Source organism: Poeciliopsis prolifica, unplaced genomic scaffold, assembly GCF_027474105.1.
Source record: "Poeciliopsis prolifica strain line A6 unplaced genomic scaffold, Auburn_PproV2 SCAFFOLD003, whole genome shotgun sequence".
NCBI lineage: Eukaryota > Metazoa > Chordata > Actinopteri > Cyprinodontiformes > Poeciliidae > Poeciliopsis > Poeciliopsis prolifica.
The window spans coordinates 18,294,350-18,312,411 of record NW_026562378.1 but is presented as its reverse complement, the minus strand read 5'-3'; the positions used below and the strand labels follow the sequence as shown (position 1 = coordinate 18,312,411).

The window sequence follows — 18,062 nt, the reverse complement described above, 5'->3', positions numbered from 1 at the left end:
GCGTCACGAACTACGTCATCTTTGTGGGCCGAAGCTTGTCGCAGCAGATGGGGTTCTCTTTTTCTCCTTTCCCTCCTTCCATCATGTTGTAGCCTCATCATCTGCTTGGGGGGCAACAATAAATACCGTCTAATGAAAGCTCGTGTATGTTCTAGTGGGGAGGATTTGCCATCCTTAACCGATCGGTTCCGTCTGCACGCTATAGGTAATGAACGACGAGACAGAACCGGAGAGCTGGAAGAGAAACTCCGGGAGCTCCAGGTGAGGCAGATCAGAGCCGCAGGGAGAGTTGAGCATCTCCAGGCTCACAGATACACGACATGGTGGCATTGTAGGATCTTCAGAATATTTTGATTTCATGTCTCTTTTTATCTAAACTGATCAGTTTATTTCATTACAAGTTAATTAACAGGCGGTGTCTTTCATGCATTCATGTTTTATGTGATAAATACAGAGTAGCATTTCATTATGAATTAGAAAGGGAAAAAACATCATAAAGATGTCATGCATTTCTATTTCACCCCCTTTAATTTATCCTTTTGAAAAGGGGTCTACAACCTGCATCTTGAACTTTTGCCTCCTCAATAAATTTGATAAGCATCCATTTTGAAAGCTCAGTAAAGCAATACTTAATTTCCTTCCTAATTATGTTCCAAAACTGCCAAGAAACAGCTCGATTTTTTTTTCTTATTCTACTGTATTTTGTCTTAAATGATTGTTTCATGATGCTGCATCTCCCTGTTGATCTCAGTGGGAAGAGTGGATATTTGTGCAGGGAATGTGTTGGGGTTTTTTAAATCATCTTATTGTGGTATTACTTTTAATGTGTGCACAACATGTTGATTGGCATTTTCTTGTTTCTTTTAGAAACATTCAAAAACAAGCTTTTTTTCTCCATCTTGACTGTTGCTGGAATCAATTTGCAACTTTATGAGATGGTAGTTTAGACTTCTGTACAAAAATTGCTTCCATTGCTCTCCACATCATGCTGGGTAAATATGTGTTGTTGTTTTTTTTCTTTGTTTTTGTTGTATGTAGTATTGAGCAAATGCTGGCTGTGAATCCCGGAAAGACGCCCATCAGTCTGCTGCAGGAGTATGGAACGCGGATAGGCAAAACCCCAGTGTACGACCTGCTGAAGGCCGAGGGACAGGCCCATCAGCCCAACTTCACATTCCGTGTCTCTGTTGGCGAGATCAGCTGCACCGGCCAAGGGCCCAGCAAGAAAGCAGCCAAGCACAAAGCAGCCGAGGCTGCTCTGAAGATGCTCAAGGGAGGCCTTGGAGGCCCAGTTGGAGTCGCTCTTGGAGAAGACGGTTTTACTGAAGTTGATGTGTCTGTGGATGGAGATAGGTCAGACTTCTGAGTAACTTATGCAGACAAATGTTAATTCAGCGTAAATATTTTCACTTTTCTTGGTATACTCAATGACTTGCAAGCCAGCCTAAGTGACAGCTCAACGTTTAAAAAATGCAAGATAATGGTTTGTGTGGTTTGAGTGTTTCCTTCTCTGTTTTGTGTAGCTCTCAGTCAGAGATGAAGACTTCAAACAGTTCCCAGCAGTCTGAATGTAACCCAGTAGGAGCCCTGCAGGTAAAAAAATCTTTGTCTACTGTATTTTATTTATCTAGATTTTGTTAGTATATAGTTGCAATAAATGACAATATCATTACAAAGTTAATCAATATCAGTAGCTTACATAGATTTCTTACACACATAATGATGATTAAATTTGATTATTATAGTTTACACTTAATAAAACCCAAAATTAACATATTACATCATATCTATTCATTAAAAAAGTGTCATGTTTCGATCCACAAAATCATATGAATTGACAGATATCAAGCAAAATGTCAGAAAAGGTCAAAGAAGTTGCTCATCCAGAGTGTTATGTCTAAACAAAATCATGGAAAGTTGAGTGAATGGAGGAAAAAAAAAATAATTGCACTGTAGAACTGGGCTTCCCATTGTACATAAATTTATTGTTACAAATGCATTTGGAAAAGAACTGCTTGAACTACAATAAATGTTAAGTATTTAAATGCCAGGCATTCAGGCTCTTTATACGAGCAATATTTTGGTGAAACTTTTTAAATAAAGTATTTAAACGTTTTAGAATATAAAGAAATGATAAAGAGTAGACAATGGACAGAAACATTTGCAATTAAACCTTGTTGTAAAATCCAGTCTTTTCTATCCGCTTAACTTTCTAGTCATATACTTGAATATAGTACTCGGTGAACAGCAAGGACCTTGTGAAGGGACTCTATTATTGTTTGCTGGGCAACAGTCAGCAGTGCTCCCTGTGATTAGTTAAGTTACAACATGACCTCAAGATTTTAGTATTCAATATCCAAGTTGTTTTGGTTTGATGTATGGTTCTATCTATTTAAAAAAAGATGGTGTGTGTAATTAATCTATGTAACATACCAGTTTAACTTTTGAAATTTACTAAACTAAATTAACTTTCGACTTACTTTTTACTTCATTGTAATGCATTTTTCTGTTTATATTTTGTAAATTTTTTTCTCTGGTGTTAATTTCTGTCAGGAGTTGGTGGTGCAGAAAGGATGGCGTTTGCCAGAGTACACAGTAACTCAGGAGTCCGGTCCAGCTCATCGCAAGGAGTTCACTATGACTTGCAGAGTCGAGAGATTTGTAGAAATCGGTACGTTTAAAAATGTTTGACTCATAGAATACATACTTCATCTGTTTGCTTCTGTCTTGCAAATGTGCAATCTGTTTTCTCCTGTTCAGGAAGCGGCACATCTAAGAAACTCGCCAAGAGAAATGCTGCCGCCAAGATGCTTTCTCGAATACACAACGTGCCGGTGGATCTGAGGAGTAGCAATGACGCAGAAACAGAGGAGGACACATTTAATATTGTAAGAATCAAATAGGAGTTATGAAAATTAATAAAGATAAGAAAAGGTGATAAAACATCAGTGTAGGAAAAGATGCTATTGTGGTAGAAAATGCTAAACTGTAACAAGCATAATTAGTATTTCAGACACAATATTTAATGTATGCTAACTGACGTTGACTCTATTTCTCTTTAAATTAAAGCACATGGGAAGCAGGGCGGAGTCGGGTAAAAGTAAAGGCTACAGCTGCACGTGGGACTCCCTGCGCAACTCTGCTGGAGAGAAGATTCTGCAGCTCCGCAGTCACCCTCTGGGCATGCCTTCTGACTCCAACTTTTGCTCCCTCCTGAGTGACCTTTCTGCAGAGCAGCGCTTCGACGTCAGCTACCTTGATCTAGGTGAGCTCATGAATTCTCAGTCAGAGCTCCAGTACTACTTCAGTTTGCTGCAGTCTGGCCACAATCATGTATATGCTTCAGCAGAGCTTCTAATGAACCTGAGTTATGACTAAGTTGTTGCAAAAATTTTGTCACATCTCAAATTTTTACGGAGCATTTTGTCACATTACAACCACCTGAATGTGTTTTATTTAACTTTTAGTTGGGAAACTAACAACATGTAGTGCTTGGCTGTGATTTGGAAGAAAAATTGTATCTTTAATTTCATCAAAGGATAAATAAAGCTGCTCTATGAATCCTTAGGAGCTGATTTGAGAACAAACAGCAACATGAAGATGGCTAAAACAGATTAGGGATTAAGTTCTAGATAGGTTTAATGCAGCCTCAGGATATAAAACAACATCCAGTTCAATCCATCATCTGGAAAGAGCTTTGCACAACTGCAAACTTAAAGAGACTTTCTGTCCCCCTATGATGACAGGTAGGGGGGCAATGTGTGTTAGGAAAGCTAAGACACAGTTTCCATTGTGAAATTCCATATTAGTTACAACATCATGGTGTGGAAGAAGCTGCTCAGAGTTGTTAAGAAGTTTAATATTACCAGATATCCCGGAAGAAAACCCATCAAAGGGTGCAAAATACTTAAGACTGGCAGGGCGGTTTACCTTCCACTGTGATAACGACCCGAAATGTAGATTTAGATTGGCCTGGTCAAAGGTCAAACCAAAATCCAGTTGAGAATTTGTTGCAAAACAAGAAACAATTCTGACATCTTACCACAAAGAAAGAGCAAAAGTATCAGTCTCCATATATTCAAAGCAAGAAAATAATAATAATTTAGGGCAAAAATAGGTGGATATTATGACTCCAAAGGCTTTTAGATTTGTTTCCTGCAGAACCCATAAAACACATCAGGGTTTTTTTACCCTTCAAAAGTTTGTCCTCTTTACTGTAACTATCTTGAATCCTTTGACTGAAAACCAATGCAAAATACTTTCTATTTTAAGTGATATTAAGCAAACCCCCATTTGTGATGAAACAGTGGGACGAAGGTTGTAACCTAGTTCTGTTTGTAAATGTAACCACTCAGACTGTCTAATGGAAAATGACAGCAGTTAGGCATAACAGAAAAGAAGCAGTAATAATGTGTTCCTGTCCTGTGTTTCTGTTTTCAGAGGAGCGCAGCCTCAGCGGCCTGTGTCAGTGTTTGGTAGAGCTGTCCACGCAGCCAATCACAGTGTGCCATGGCTTCGCTCAAAACATAGACGCTGCTCGAGCCAACGCAGCTCACAACGCACTGCAGTACCTGAAAATCATGGCAGGAGGGAAATGACACACTTTCTCCGTTTCCTAGCCACAGACTCAAACTCACCAGTACACAATATGCCATCAAACATCTCCTCTTTGGACGAAGGAGGTATTTTTGTGACATATTTATAAAACAAAAACAAGGAAACCTCAAATTTGACAATGAGAAACTTTTTCTGCCCTGACATTTACACATGGAGTCATTGTTTTTATTTTATATTGATTGATGGGTGCCACTATTCATATTACTGTCTAAAATTTATAAATAAATTATGTACAATTTTGTCATAGAAAAAACTTTCCCCCTTTTTTAAACTTTAGACTTCATGTAATCCAATATATTTTCCTAAATATTACCAATAAATACATATATCTCAGAAACTTTAAGTGTTGCTGTATCAGAGTAGGCAATGATTTACAGCAAAATATTTTAAAAAGTAGGTTATTTGATTAGATAGATATAGAGTTAACTATTTATTAGTCCCAGAATAAAATTCATGTGAATGGATGTGTGAAAGAAACTCCCACTCTGTTGAGAAATTGAATTTTGTTAGCTGCTATACATTAAAATGAGCTTCCATGAGTCTTAAAAAAAATAAGTCTCAAGTGACTGATTGTTGCTGTCATTTTCTACATGTTTAAGACTGAAAATTGCACAACACCCTCCAGATTTATTGGCATTATTGGTGAAACTGTGTTAAAAGCCCTAAAACGTAGTCATCACTGTATTTGCATATCTAGGAACTTTTTAAAAAAATCTAACTTTTATGTTATTTTAATCAGTGAGTGGAAAAGAATATTTGGATAATAAATTATTTGCAGCAACATGACTATACATATGAAAATCTTTGTATTGTTATTTATACAAAGATTAATAGTAATGGATTACTAAACAGTTCATATAAATGTTTAGTAATCCATGACATCCTTTTCTCTGGGGCATAAAATGTGACATTTCTATTAGCCACTCTTCAAAATGGAAGAAGCAACGGCATATGCCATTAAAGATGGACGAATCCGTTTTGATCTCTAAATATGAGAATGACAAGAAAATCTAGAATTGGCTATATTTACACTCAGTTATAATTTCGAAACAAATTTCCAGTTTAAATATGAATTTACTTTAAGGCTTTTTACACCTTCTTACCAGCTGCGAATAAATCGATTTTTCTTGACAAGTTTCAGAAGTGTCTCTATTAATAGCATGTGAATTGGAAGCTTTGTGTGTCCACAGCTGTTCTGAAGTGCATTTACTCCTGGATCAAAGACATTATACAATGGCTCTCAACTGTGAATACATCCCTTTTAAAAGGCCAGGTTTTTATATAAAAAAAGAAAATAAACAATTTTAAATTATTTTAGTTACAATTCAAGCAAAACATTATTAGAGGAAAATGTAAATACCTAAGCTAATACCCATTTAAAGCACCTTTTGATTCAGTGTTCCATCAATTATAATAATCCTTTAATAAAGTTCTACATCCCAGAAAGACAGTTTTTACTTCACTTATTACCGTACTAACTTCAGCCAATGCTATAGGTTCCAAAGGATTAATCGATCATTGTTTGAAGGTATCGATCAGGAGTAAGTCTAAAAGAAAAGCAAAGTTGTAAAGGAAGGTTTTGCAACAATTTATTAGGATCTCATTTTTACAGGGGTGTGTCAGGTGAGAACTGCTGTCATTATAACAAAATATATCCACTCTTTCACACAGACCCAGCGCATAAAGCTACCACAAATTATAACGTTACCTCTAAAGCATTGTGCATGTAATGACCATCATTTACATCATTTGTTTTATTTTGTTTTCTTGAACTTGGACTTGAATTGTGATTATCAGAAACTGTTGTCTGTGTAAAAGCTTTCTCCACTACTAAGAAATCCCTCCCTCATCTACAGTATGTATTGACAAATAGTTTTAGTTATCTGCTGTTTCATGTATTTGCCTACTAAATGCAAGTGAAACATTTCTGTGGGTTGTAACCCTTCTCAGAAAAGGCAGATATGCAAACTGTTTTTTGATCATTAAAGGAGGAAGTTAGGAGCTGGTTTTATTCAACTCTCTTTGCTGGCACTTTTACACATTATAAAAATGAAATGAAATATGATCTCTATTGGATGTTGATGTTTCTTCTTTTTCAATAAAACGTTTTTTGTAAGAATTTAAGTTGATTTTGCCCTGATTAAAGTACCATTTCATCACACTTCACTGTCCAAGTCTTTGCTTGTTTACACAGTTCTGTTTCATATAATCATGCGTTGCACATTTTCTATGTAGCCTCTGAAACATTCACATTTTAAGAGTTCAAGCAAAGTCAAATGGAAAAGGTTTGCAGATCTTGTGGTACGTTTTAGTCGTGCCTTTTTCTCTCCGTCACCTGCCGTGTCTGTCTAATGAGGGGCTGATTTCTTCATCCGCGTAGCCGCTGCTGTCGGACTGCACGCTGTCGCCCCGCACCACTTCACCTACACAAGCAGGAAAAAAACAAAACACATTTAGCTCTTCTCCAAGTTCTGCAGCTGCAGTCTAACCTGAATTTGGCACAGAAAAGGCATTGTTTTCTCCTTGACACCTGCTCATCGACCTGAATATGCATGTGTCACTCACCATGCTCAGTACCTTGAAAAAGTATTCACTCCCCTTGGAAGTGTATTGGAATCTTATGTGATAAACCAAAAACAAAGTAGTGGGAAGTAAAAAGGAAAATGACAACTGTTTGTTTTTTTTATCATTTACTAGAGCAGCATGTATTTATATTCAGCCCCTTGAGGCAACACTTTATTCAGCAAGTACAGCTGCAAGTCTTTCCAAAAAACTTTGCACATGTAGAGATGGAAGTTTTTTATGTTTCCCTGCAATTTAGCTGAAGCTTAGTTGGAATAGATGGAGACAGTCTATGAGTCATTAAAACCTGCCACCTATTTGATATTTAGACTTTGACTGTGCCGTTCTGACCCATTATTTGACCAATTTCATGAAAGCGCTGGCTGTTTTTTGAGGGTTGCTACCCTACCAAAGATGAATCTGCAAGCCAGTCTCAAATATTTTGCAATGTTGCTCTCTATTTAGCACCATTTATCTTCCCATCAACTCTGACCAAGTTCTCTTTTCCCCACAGCATGATACTGCCAACACCATTTCTTTATTAGTGGCATGTTCAGGGTGATGTACAATTTTAGATGCATCTGACCAAAGAGCTGACCTCAACATTTATTGTGATCCCTAGTTTCTGGTAAATTGCAGGATTTTTTTTTTTTTTGGCCTTTTCTTCTTGACTGAATTAGTGCTGTCCTCAAATAATAGTTGACTCTACTTAGAACAACTGGATTTATTCTGAGATAAAGCTGACAAAAAGTTTAAGGGATGAGAATGCTTTGCCAATCACACATCTGCTTTTACACAAGTTGTCAGAATCCATTAGCTGACTGCTGCTAATGACTATATGATACCCTAAAGTGAGCCATAAATGAAATTACTTTCTATGACTGAAAAAGAAGAAGCATAGAAATAAAACATGCAAACTTGTTTAACACATGTGTGAGCTGATGACATCCTTCTCCTCACCCTTTTTATATGTATGTACACCCTGCTGTCTGTGGACCAAAAATAGTCCTCTGCAGTGTGAACAAAGAAACTTTGGTTCATATAAAGTCTTTATGCAAAAAGTCACACAAATAAAGATAAGTATTTGTCACCTTTGCATGAATGTTTTCTAGAGAGTGATGAAGTGACAGTACTCGCTTCTGGTTGTCCAAAATCTTCCTCTCCTGCGCTGTGCACCTAAGAGGAGAGAAAATTTTAAATATTTAACCAAGATACACTTTGTCTTACTAAGGGAAAATATGTGACCAACTATAGAAACCAATAGCTCCAAGATAGAAAATACAAATAAATGCAAAAACATAAATTACTTTGTTTTGTCCAACTACAAATGACAAGAAATGTCATGTCACCGACATAAAACATTACTAAATTGCTTAAAATGTAGGTTTTGAATCACTAATATGTTCAGTAAAACTGGTTTCCATGAGGGGAGACTATGCTAATAAATAGAAGCAGGCTCATTTGTTATGAGTTGCTGGTATTTCACCCTTTGGCTATTCAGTACCTTTCTATCTTTGGAGCCATGTCCATCTGGACATCATGTGCTCGCTTTAGCAGCTAGGGATTTGGAGTATTTGTTTAATATTTAAATGCCATGACTCTTTTAAATGCTTTCTGACAGCAGTAGGTTGCTCAAAGTAACTGGTTTGATCAAGTGTCACAATCTGTCATATTTTAGAAAAGCTTGTATTATTTTTTTTCTCAAATAAATAATAAAAATGCTTATTGCAAAGAAATTTGATAAATGTCTTCAGCTCCGTGAACTATGACATAACTAATAACTAAAGTAAGATAGAATAAAAGTAGAGAAGAAAATTATTACTAGCACAAAAATGGAAGTAGGAAGCGTAAAAATGTTGCATTGATCCAAAGTCTTTTTCACAACTATTTTGATGAAGTTCACATTAGTTATTACTTAAGTATTTTCTTCAGTTTGTTCCCATGCAGTTTTTTTTTACAGTTTTCCTACAAGCACATTACATTTTCCATTTTTTTGTTATCTTTTGCCCCTCTGGGCTTCCGTGTTCCATGTCTGAATTGCAAATAAACTAAAATGACTTCAAAAGAAAGTGATGCAAAAGAATGTTTTACAACAACAAAGCAGTTTAAAATAGCTCCTCACAAAACAGCAATGAAACACAAACCAGTGACCAAAACTAAATATAAGCATCAAGTTCAGAAGGAAATTTCCATTTGTCATGCCAACAATCTTTCAGTCCTAATAATAATTATAGTTTACTTAGTCAGTGATTGACTGATGATTGTGTAATTAATTTGTTTCACCCACTGAGTTAAGACTGATTTAAACTTCCTAAGTGCATCATCAAGTCAGATGATGCTAGAGTTTGCTAGAGTTTTAAACCAATAAAACCAATAAAAGTTTCAGTACCTCCTCCAGCTCGAATGAGTTGACCTGCTGATGATTGCTGGAGAATTTGCCCAGTCCAGGATGGGTTAACGGGTTCAGGTACTGTCCCTCTCCCTCATTGAACAGCTCTGCAGGAGTCCGCTTTGATAAGGCAGGGGAAACATGGCAGGAGTTCATGGAGGTCGAGGACACATCCTCGTCTTCCAAGCCAGTCACTGTGATGCAGCAGTGAGTGTAGCTGTCTACAGGCTCGAGAACCAGAGGTGATCCAGGCCCATCCACCTGTAGGGTCTTTCTAGAAGATCCAAGGTGTAAGTCTTCATTAGGCTCAGAGGCAGGGGTTTGCACTGCAGGTGTATGTGATGGAGAACTTAGTCTGTCTCTACTTTCTGTCCCAGCAATATGAAGGAAGCGGTTTTGGTTTTGACAACAGAAAGAAGCCTGATGCACACGCTCAACAATTGGAGGGCAGATTAGATCATATGAAACTTTGGCAGCAGGAATCAGTTCATTTGTCGTTGTGTCCCTTTGTGTCAAACATGAGTCCAGCTCTGACTGATTCGTGGGAAGCAGAGTTTCTGTTTCTATCACAGTTTCTCTTGACAACGATGATGATAGAGATGTTCTTTCACAATATTCTTGTCTGACATTATCAGCATTATCTGCCTCTTCGTTGGCAGGGGTCTCCTCCTTGCAGATTTTATTCCCCTCCTGATAAGTGTTTTTGTCCTCTAAAGTCTGCTTCACTTGCTCTATATCTCTGCCATCTGATAGCAACCTAAAATCCTCACAAGATCCACACCTGTCATGTTCCCCCAAATCCAGCTTCTTAGCACTCCCAGTTCTGAATTTCAGCATTATATCCACCACGTCAGGAAGGCTGGATCTCTTTCTGGGTGAGGGCTGTGGAGAGGTGGAGTCCGACCCACGAGGCGAGCCGGTGTAGAGGCACATTTTGTTTACAGTGTCCTTCAGCCTCTCCACAGGAGAGCGAGGCTCGCTGCGAACACTGGTCCTAAACCTTTCAATCCTCTCCACAGGAGAGGAGAAGCTGAACTCTGGCGTGGCCAGCTTCTGGAGAGGAGTGCGGGACACATGGGAGTAGAGGGAATAGAAAGCATTGGCCATGGCTGTAAGCACTTGCACTTGTCTGAACCGACCTGTAAGAAGAATGAAATGCAAATAAACAGATGCAAACCACTTCACTTCTTCACACTTCTAGCAATGCAAGATCATTCCACTGACATATAAATAGAGAGAAGTAACGAATCCATACTGGCAAGTGAAAGGCTGGGGTCCTCCTCTCTTATTCGCCGGATCTGGGCGTCCAGGAACAGGCGGAAGTTGATGCCTTGAGCCTGAGAGGGGAAGGTGAAGAATCGAGGAGGGATGCGGACAGTGACCTGTGGTTCTTCACAGCCAAAACCCAGTTCGTATAGAGTCTCCTCTGCATCCTCTGAACACATCTGCAGAACCTCTGACACACTGACAGAAGACACACATTCAGGCGCATCTCAATAATTTCACATCAAACAATTTATTTCAGAAATAAATGTATTTTAAAAGTGAAGCTCATCTATATTGACACATAGATGTGTGCATTTATGGCTCTCAGAAAATTATAAAACTATTCAGGACCAGAAAAAGTGATATTCTGACCCTCACAATCAGAGGGAGAAGTGCTGACTTGATAATTTTCCAATTGACTATGCAAAGCTGTTTAAAAATAACCTGTTCTCAAACTTTAAGCTATAGTTAAGCATTACTATATTGACTATATTATTTTTGTCATTTGTGTGATCTAAAAACATAAAATGTCCAGATTAAACCAATTTCCAAACCTCACCTTGACACTGTTTTCCAAGTGGAAGAGGAAAAGCAGCTGGAGGCCATGCTGTGGCCCAGGTTCAGTGACGGCGGGCATAGTTTATGAAGAGGCGTACTAAAAAAACAAAAAACAAAACAATATCAAAAACATTGTTTTTTTTTTACAATATCTAAAACCGTTTAAAGTGGTCATATATGAGACAACTTATTCACTCCTTTCCAGGGGGAGCAACACCAAGAAAAGGTAGATTTTGAGTTTGAGAATCAAATAAACAACAAACCTGCTGCTGACCCTGCTGGGCTGTTTTGTGAAGGAACGATTTCTGGAAAAGCATTATGGAGAACAAAGAACAACAAATAAAAAATAATAAATCAAAAAATAGTACAGCAAATTCAGAAATTCAAATAGTTTTGGTACATTTCCAGAAAATTTACAGTAACAAACATTAAAAAGTAACTACATTAGTTTTGCGAGACATGTAGAAAAGAGTTGAACCAGTGGACAGTTTCTACTTACCGACAGTTAGTTGTAGTTTCTCCAAAGTTTATGACTGAGTCAGCTGAGGAAAGAAATATTAAGCCTTAATTTCTGCTGTTGACAATAAGAAACTACTTTAGTGTGACAATAAAGAAATTAGCAATTTAGTATCTGTAATATGAATTTCACAGAACAAATCTGAAGAGAAAACATCTAATTCATTACTTCATTTTAAGATTTAAATGTTGCTCGTATAACTTCAACCATTAGTTTTCTGGGTTGTTTTCCATCCAGTCGAGAATTGCACCTGTTTTTTATTTTGCTGATCTACAAAAATGTAGCAACTTCACTGCTTATCTTTGTGGTTTAGTTCTAATTTGGCATAAATGTTCAATTATCTCTCTGAAATAACCATTGCATAATGCCCAGATTGCAACAACATGCAGTATTCCGACAAGGAGGTAAAAAATACTTGAGACAAGCTTTTCTTTTTTACATGTGAAAAGTTCTGACAACTGATCTATGAGGAGAGTTTAAAAATAACCATAACCAAACAATACCCGATTTGCTTATTTAAAACTTTTGCTGACTCACTACTTCCTGTTACCCGTCTGTATGTGCAAATTTAGGTTGACAGTGAAGCCATATTTTAGATAATCAAATTAAATGGAGATGGCCATGAATATTGCCCTTTGAAGACATAGAAGACATTTTGTGGTGTGAGTGTTTGCATGTTTGAGTTCATATCTGATCGTACCATCAGCTCCAAGGCTCAGGTCGTCACAAAAGGCTTTGGCTTGCAGTGCAGACTCTTAAAAAGCAATCAGATATGGAAATGTTACACATTTATGTTTTAAATTAGACATTGTCCAAATTATGCCGATAATAAACTAAGGGTTTCAAACTTACACATTTAAAGCTTTTGCATTTATTTATTTATTTATTTCAACTTCACCAGTTGAACCAGATTTTAGCTCATCGCAATAAGCATGATACAGAAAAGCCGAAATAACCCGTTTTGAGAAGCAATTTCCTCAATATGCTGAATAAGGAAAATCAGAAGACTTCTAACCAAACTTTTTCTGGATATTATCAAGTAAAATGCTTTGATTACGTTAAACAGCATTTTTAATTGTGGAGGCTAAAGGTGGTTTTAGGTAAAATCCCCACATGAAAATAAGAAATATGTGGTGTTGTACTGAGTGTCATATAATTCAATTGATTCTGCTCTTGTTTCAACATTTTCTCATGCAGCCTAATGGTAAGGTGTTCATGGTAAGGTGTGTGTCTCACCGAAACTTAGCCGGCTGCTGTTCTCTAAGCGGACATCAGATCTGCAAGACACGTTAGTTTTAAACACAGATGCACCAACACATTCGTTACATTTGCATGTATCTATCAAACATGGTGCTGTGTTTGCATGTCTGGTTTCATATGAATAAAGGATAGCAGGCAATGTTACAGTGTAAGTTTGTTCCACTCTTTATAATCAGCAGGCTGCTGAAGTCTTGCAACTTCCTCTAGTAGAGAAATATTAACATTCAAGTTAAAGCCAAGCAAATCTACTCATTTTCATTTTCACTTCTGAGAATACATTCAGGCACCAGCCATTCCTCTAAATGCTCTCAGCAGGGGAGTAAAAGCCCATTTAGATGGTGATTTACTGTCATCTGGGGTGTTTCTGCATTCCGTAAGTGCTTCTCTCTCAGTGACTGACATTAAACCATAAAGTATTGTTTCTTCTTTCTACAGTCTGTTTCATAAAAAAAGAAGAAGAAAGCTATTTCCTATACCTCAAGGTAATTTCAGAAACGTCAAAGAGTTGAAGTTTTACTCATGAGTTATGTTTGTACTGTGAACTTTTACATCCTTTAAATCATGACTCACCTATAAAAGAAAGAGCTGTAAAAGAAAAATCAAACTCAAAAGAGAAGGTCACCTCAGCGATTTCAGTTTGTGGTTGATTGAAAGCTTATTTTTCTTTTTCTCTTTTTCCAGTGGAACTGTAAGAATGCAGCACCTCAGGCTACTGCAGCAGAAAAAAAAACTTCTGTGGTGCACCTTGCTGCACCACCTGACTTCAGAGAGAGTTTCCACTCTCTGCATTCTGTTGTTTGCTGTACTTTCCATTGATATACATCTTACCAGCTGGAAAATGTGAAAGTCAGCAGTTATGAAATTATCAAAAAAACAAAAAACAGGTTAACTCACCCACAACCAAGAAGCCAGTTCTCAATCTTTCCACTGAAGCTGGCTGTGAAAATGACACATACGAGTACTCAGATTAAGTAAACATGTTCTTCTTTGACATCTCTGATCACAGGGAACCAATTTCTTTTTCTGTCTAGAAAAGTTAAAAACTGATAAAATAAAATACAGTGGGTAAAGTACTTAAAGAGTTGTGTTTGCTCTCACCATCAGAAAAAACATCGTCATCTGCTATGGAGGCCGAGGCTGCGAGGTTACACAGCGGACCCTCCATGTCCTCCACTGTCGGCCATTGTCGGCTGCTGTTGATCCAGGCTCGCCGCCTAACGGTGGACGATGACCTATCCATCACTTCAATTCATATGCTGCAGGACATAATGGGTTCAAAAGCTCTGGAAAAAAAAAGTCAAAAGTAATTCAAGATTTTTATTGTTTGATTTATGAGGTTGATGATATTTTTGATATTTTAAGACCATTTCCAAAAGATATTTAAAAATCTGTTTTCATTTTTCTATATAAGCAAACACATTCTCAGAAAAACTGAGAAGATTGTCAAAACATGTTTTAATGTGTGACATGTTAATTTGTTTGAATTTTTATAGTCGAAGCCAAAAAAAGGGTATTGGATTTTATTCACCAGTACAGATCAAATACCGGCAAAATGGGTTTTTGCATATACAGTTGATCTTAACTGCTAAGAACTGCTCAGAATGACAAAACTGTGCATAAAACAAGAATCCACCATATGTTTGGTATTTCGAGGTATAGACTGATTGTGGCTCATCTCATTGCTCCAACTCAGAAGAAAATCATAGATTCAAAAACAATTTTACATATCAAATTTACTTAAAATGTGTCTTTCACCATCTAAAGAGTATAATCAAGTCTTCAAGTCATGAAGTCACAGCTGCATGAAAATGTTTGACAACAAAGATTCAGTGGCAACTAAGACAAACTTTATTATTAAAAACTGGCCAACTCTGGCACCTAGAAGCTAAATTTTATATCATATTTGGGGGTGGAGAAGGTACATAATGTCAATCAAGTTTCAAGCAAAAGAGAATCTCAGAAATAAAAAGATATGTTCTGTGCTCAGAAAGGTCCAGCAACAGCTGTGTTTGTGCAAAGAAAAGAACATGAGGACATAAGACCTGAAATGAATGCTAGTAATGGTGTAATGGTTGAATCAGTTGCCATGAGATCCTTGAATGAGTGAGTAGTTATGACTTTTCCAAAGCTGACAGGCATGTGCCAGTTACCGGTATCAAAGTAATCCAAAGTTTCAAGTTATGGTTATAAAACTGCTACATTTTTGCGTAGGAGAAAGTTTATTCCATTACTTTTTTAAAAATATGTTTAAATATATAAACTTTCTTAACAATAGTGAAGCTTGCTAGGGGAAACAATTTTTCTGCTAGGTTTAACTTGTTTTCTTGTATTTTCAAAAGCTTCCCCATTTTTTCAGCGGAAATGTGGCATGACTTGGCAGCCCACACAACTGAAATCCTCTTCCACAGCATTTGAATATGGATGTTGTGTTGTAAGATTTCAGAAGGAGTAGAACTGTTAATAGATTGTACAGTTGTATGCCACTTCCAATATATATATATATATATATATATATATATATATATATATATATATATATATATATATATATATATATATATATATATATTATATATATATATATATATATATATATATATATATATATATATATATATATATATATATATATAAACAAAACAGCGAAAGCGTCTCTGCACCGGTAAAATAACAATATTGCAGATCAGGACAAACCTTATACAAAATTGAAATAAAAATATTCTCATGAAGAGACTGTGATATCATATTATCATAAACCTTATTTCTTCCCAAAATTGTACTGATTAGTCTCTTCCAAACTTAAGACAGTTCAAATTAAACTATAATAATAAAGAAGAATGTGCCTGAAAACAAAACTATTCCAGTCCGGGCAACATTGTAGAGAAAATGATTTGACTTACTGTGTGGTTATACTGCAGTATTACTAGTGCAAGCACAGAAGCCATTAATGGTAAAATCATCATAGATAATTTCACCGAGGTTTATGGCAAACCTTAATAAAAATTAAAAAAAAAAACTTAAAAGATTGACCTTGATATAAATAGATATATTCGACTTTCGGAAGGTGTTTTCTAGAATGTCAAGAGTGCAGATCAAATGTGAAAGTAGAGACATCTACAACAACAAGTTGAGTTCAAATACATTTACTTTTCTGCACTAAGCAGCGAATAAACTTTCAAAAGAGACGAGAGTTTTTACCTTCATGCACGCTGCAGGTTTCAGTTCTGTAAGCGGCGCACTTTCTCTGGTTTCCTGTTGGACCGGACTCACTGAGGCAGATAGCATGGGCGCCTCCATCCGCAGTCTTTAAGCGCTCTGTTAGAAGAGCCTCCGCTCAGCGCGCCTGCCTCTATCACAGATGGGCCCAGAGATAAATAGCCGGGGTTTGAGCTGATTTCCAGCGAAGCCTGTCCTCTGCTCAGCGCGGACAGATCGGATCATTGCTTGGCCGCGGCGCGTCTGAGGAAGTGAGTTTGCGTCTCATCTGACAGACTGAAGTTATCAGCGTGGCGTGGGACGCAGCTGCAGCACATCCTGCATGAAACAAGCGTTCACCCTGACAGGTTGCTGGAAATGTCAGGGGTAATGCTGTCAGTACAACACGATGTTTGTTTGTTTTTTTTTTTTTTATTGCCTGCTTTACAAATCAGGGAAATGTAAGTTTAGTTTCCGCAAAGTAACTGTGTGGCATTATTTGATTTTTATATGGGAGTTTCCACATTACAGTAATGCATTAAGCATCCTCTAGACAAGGACGGAGAGCTTTGTGTCAGATTTAAACAACTGACTGCGGTTAAAATGATATATTTCCACTTTTGGTATTAGTCAGACCACAATGAATAACTTTGGTATCACCTTCCCGAAAATGCAAAGATTTTTTGTTTTGTTTTTTCTCGTACAAAATAATGATTTTGTCTGTTTTGAGCTAAACCTGAACTGGAGTTTCTGTTTCTGGAACATATTGACCTGCATAGGAGTTTTTACTGCACCATACTTTTAATTTCTAACTATTTTGGTATTATTTTTGAAGTATGACTGCTCTTACTTGAGAACTTCAGTGAGTGAAGTAGCCTACATGCATATTTTAACCAAAAATGCATCAGACACTTTTACAGTTTAAGTCAAAGTTAGACTTCTTGTGTAACTGTCAACAAGTCAACAAGTGTTGCAATTCTAATATTTGTATCTGTTAAGCCTTATGTGTCAATTAGAGGTCAAGGGAATATAGGCATTTGTGTAACATTACAATACAATACATTACTTACTGTAAGTATTGGTTTTAAAGGCCTTGTGAAAGAAAATAATCTGTAAATGTATTTCTTCTGTCTGAATTTGTTATCTGGTAATGACATTTACTTGAGTACTTTTTTGAGGCTATTAATAAAAAGTTATTCAACTTAACTGTAGCTTTTTTGTATTCTAACAAAACTTACACCATGAGTTAATCACATGCCAAATATTTTTTTATGTGTATTTTTATTATTCTTTGCCCCATAACACTTTAAATTCATAATTATTATCTCCAAGGCAGGGAAGCCGTTTCTTCCCTGCAAGTAATTTATGGCTCATGTCATATATCCACTTGATGAATGCTTGTGGTTTGGTTCCTCTGTGCCTAATTGGGTCATGTCTGGTTCTCTAGAGAGCTTGCTGGCTCTCCCCTGTTGCACTCCGTTCTTATAGTTTCTGCTATGTGGGTTGCTCCAGTGTTGTTTGCATTCAGCCACAGCCTGCTAGTGGCTTCCTCTGCCTACTTTCTGAGTGATTTTTGGTCACAAGCTTTGATCTGCTTGAACTTCTGACTCTAAGTCTAGACAGAATACCCCAACGAAGCCGTAATATTTTGACTGAAAATCCCCCTGCAGGCATTCATGGATGAGACTCTGCGCATCT

The 18,062-nt window shown here is 37.0% G+C and overlaps 2 protein-coding genes across 2 annotated transcripts; one reads left to right on the top strand and one right to left on the bottom strand.

Moving 5' to 3' along the window:
- The first annotated feature begins 146 nt into the window (after window positions 1-146).
- tarbp2 (TAR (HIV) RNA binding protein 2) lies at window positions 147-6,778 on the top strand. Its single transcript, XM_055024639.1, has 7 exons — window positions 147-261; window positions 1,039-1,353; window positions 1,524-1,593; window positions 2,554-2,671; window positions 2,761-2,888; window positions 3,070-3,265; window positions 4,441-6,778. Exons 1-7 carry the CDS (start codon window positions 209-211, stop codon window positions 4,596-4,598), a joined length of 1,038 nt encoding a protein of 345 aa, XP_054880614.1. The 5' UTR covers window positions 147-208; the 3' UTR covers window positions 4,599-6,778.
- On the bottom strand, window positions 6,190-16,668 carry tespa1 (thymocyte expressed, positive selection associated 1). Its single transcript, XM_055024611.1, has 12 exons — window positions 16,368-16,668; window positions 14,268-14,452; window positions 14,064-14,106; window positions 13,146-13,186; window positions 12,610-12,663; window positions 11,892-11,934; window positions 11,656-11,697; window positions 11,394-11,489; window positions 10,824-11,032; window positions 9,569-10,707; window positions 8,271-8,355; window positions 6,190-7,040 (listed from the first exon to the last, which is right to left on the bottom strand). The coding sequence occupies exons 2-12, from the start codon at window positions 14,407-14,409 to the stop codon at window positions 6,949-6,951; spliced, it is 1,986 nt and encodes a 661-aa protein (XP_054880586.1). The 5' UTR covers window positions 14,410-14,452; window positions 16,368-16,668; the 3' UTR covers window positions 6,190-6,948.
- Between the last annotated feature and the right edge of the window lie 1,394 nt (window positions 16,669-18,062).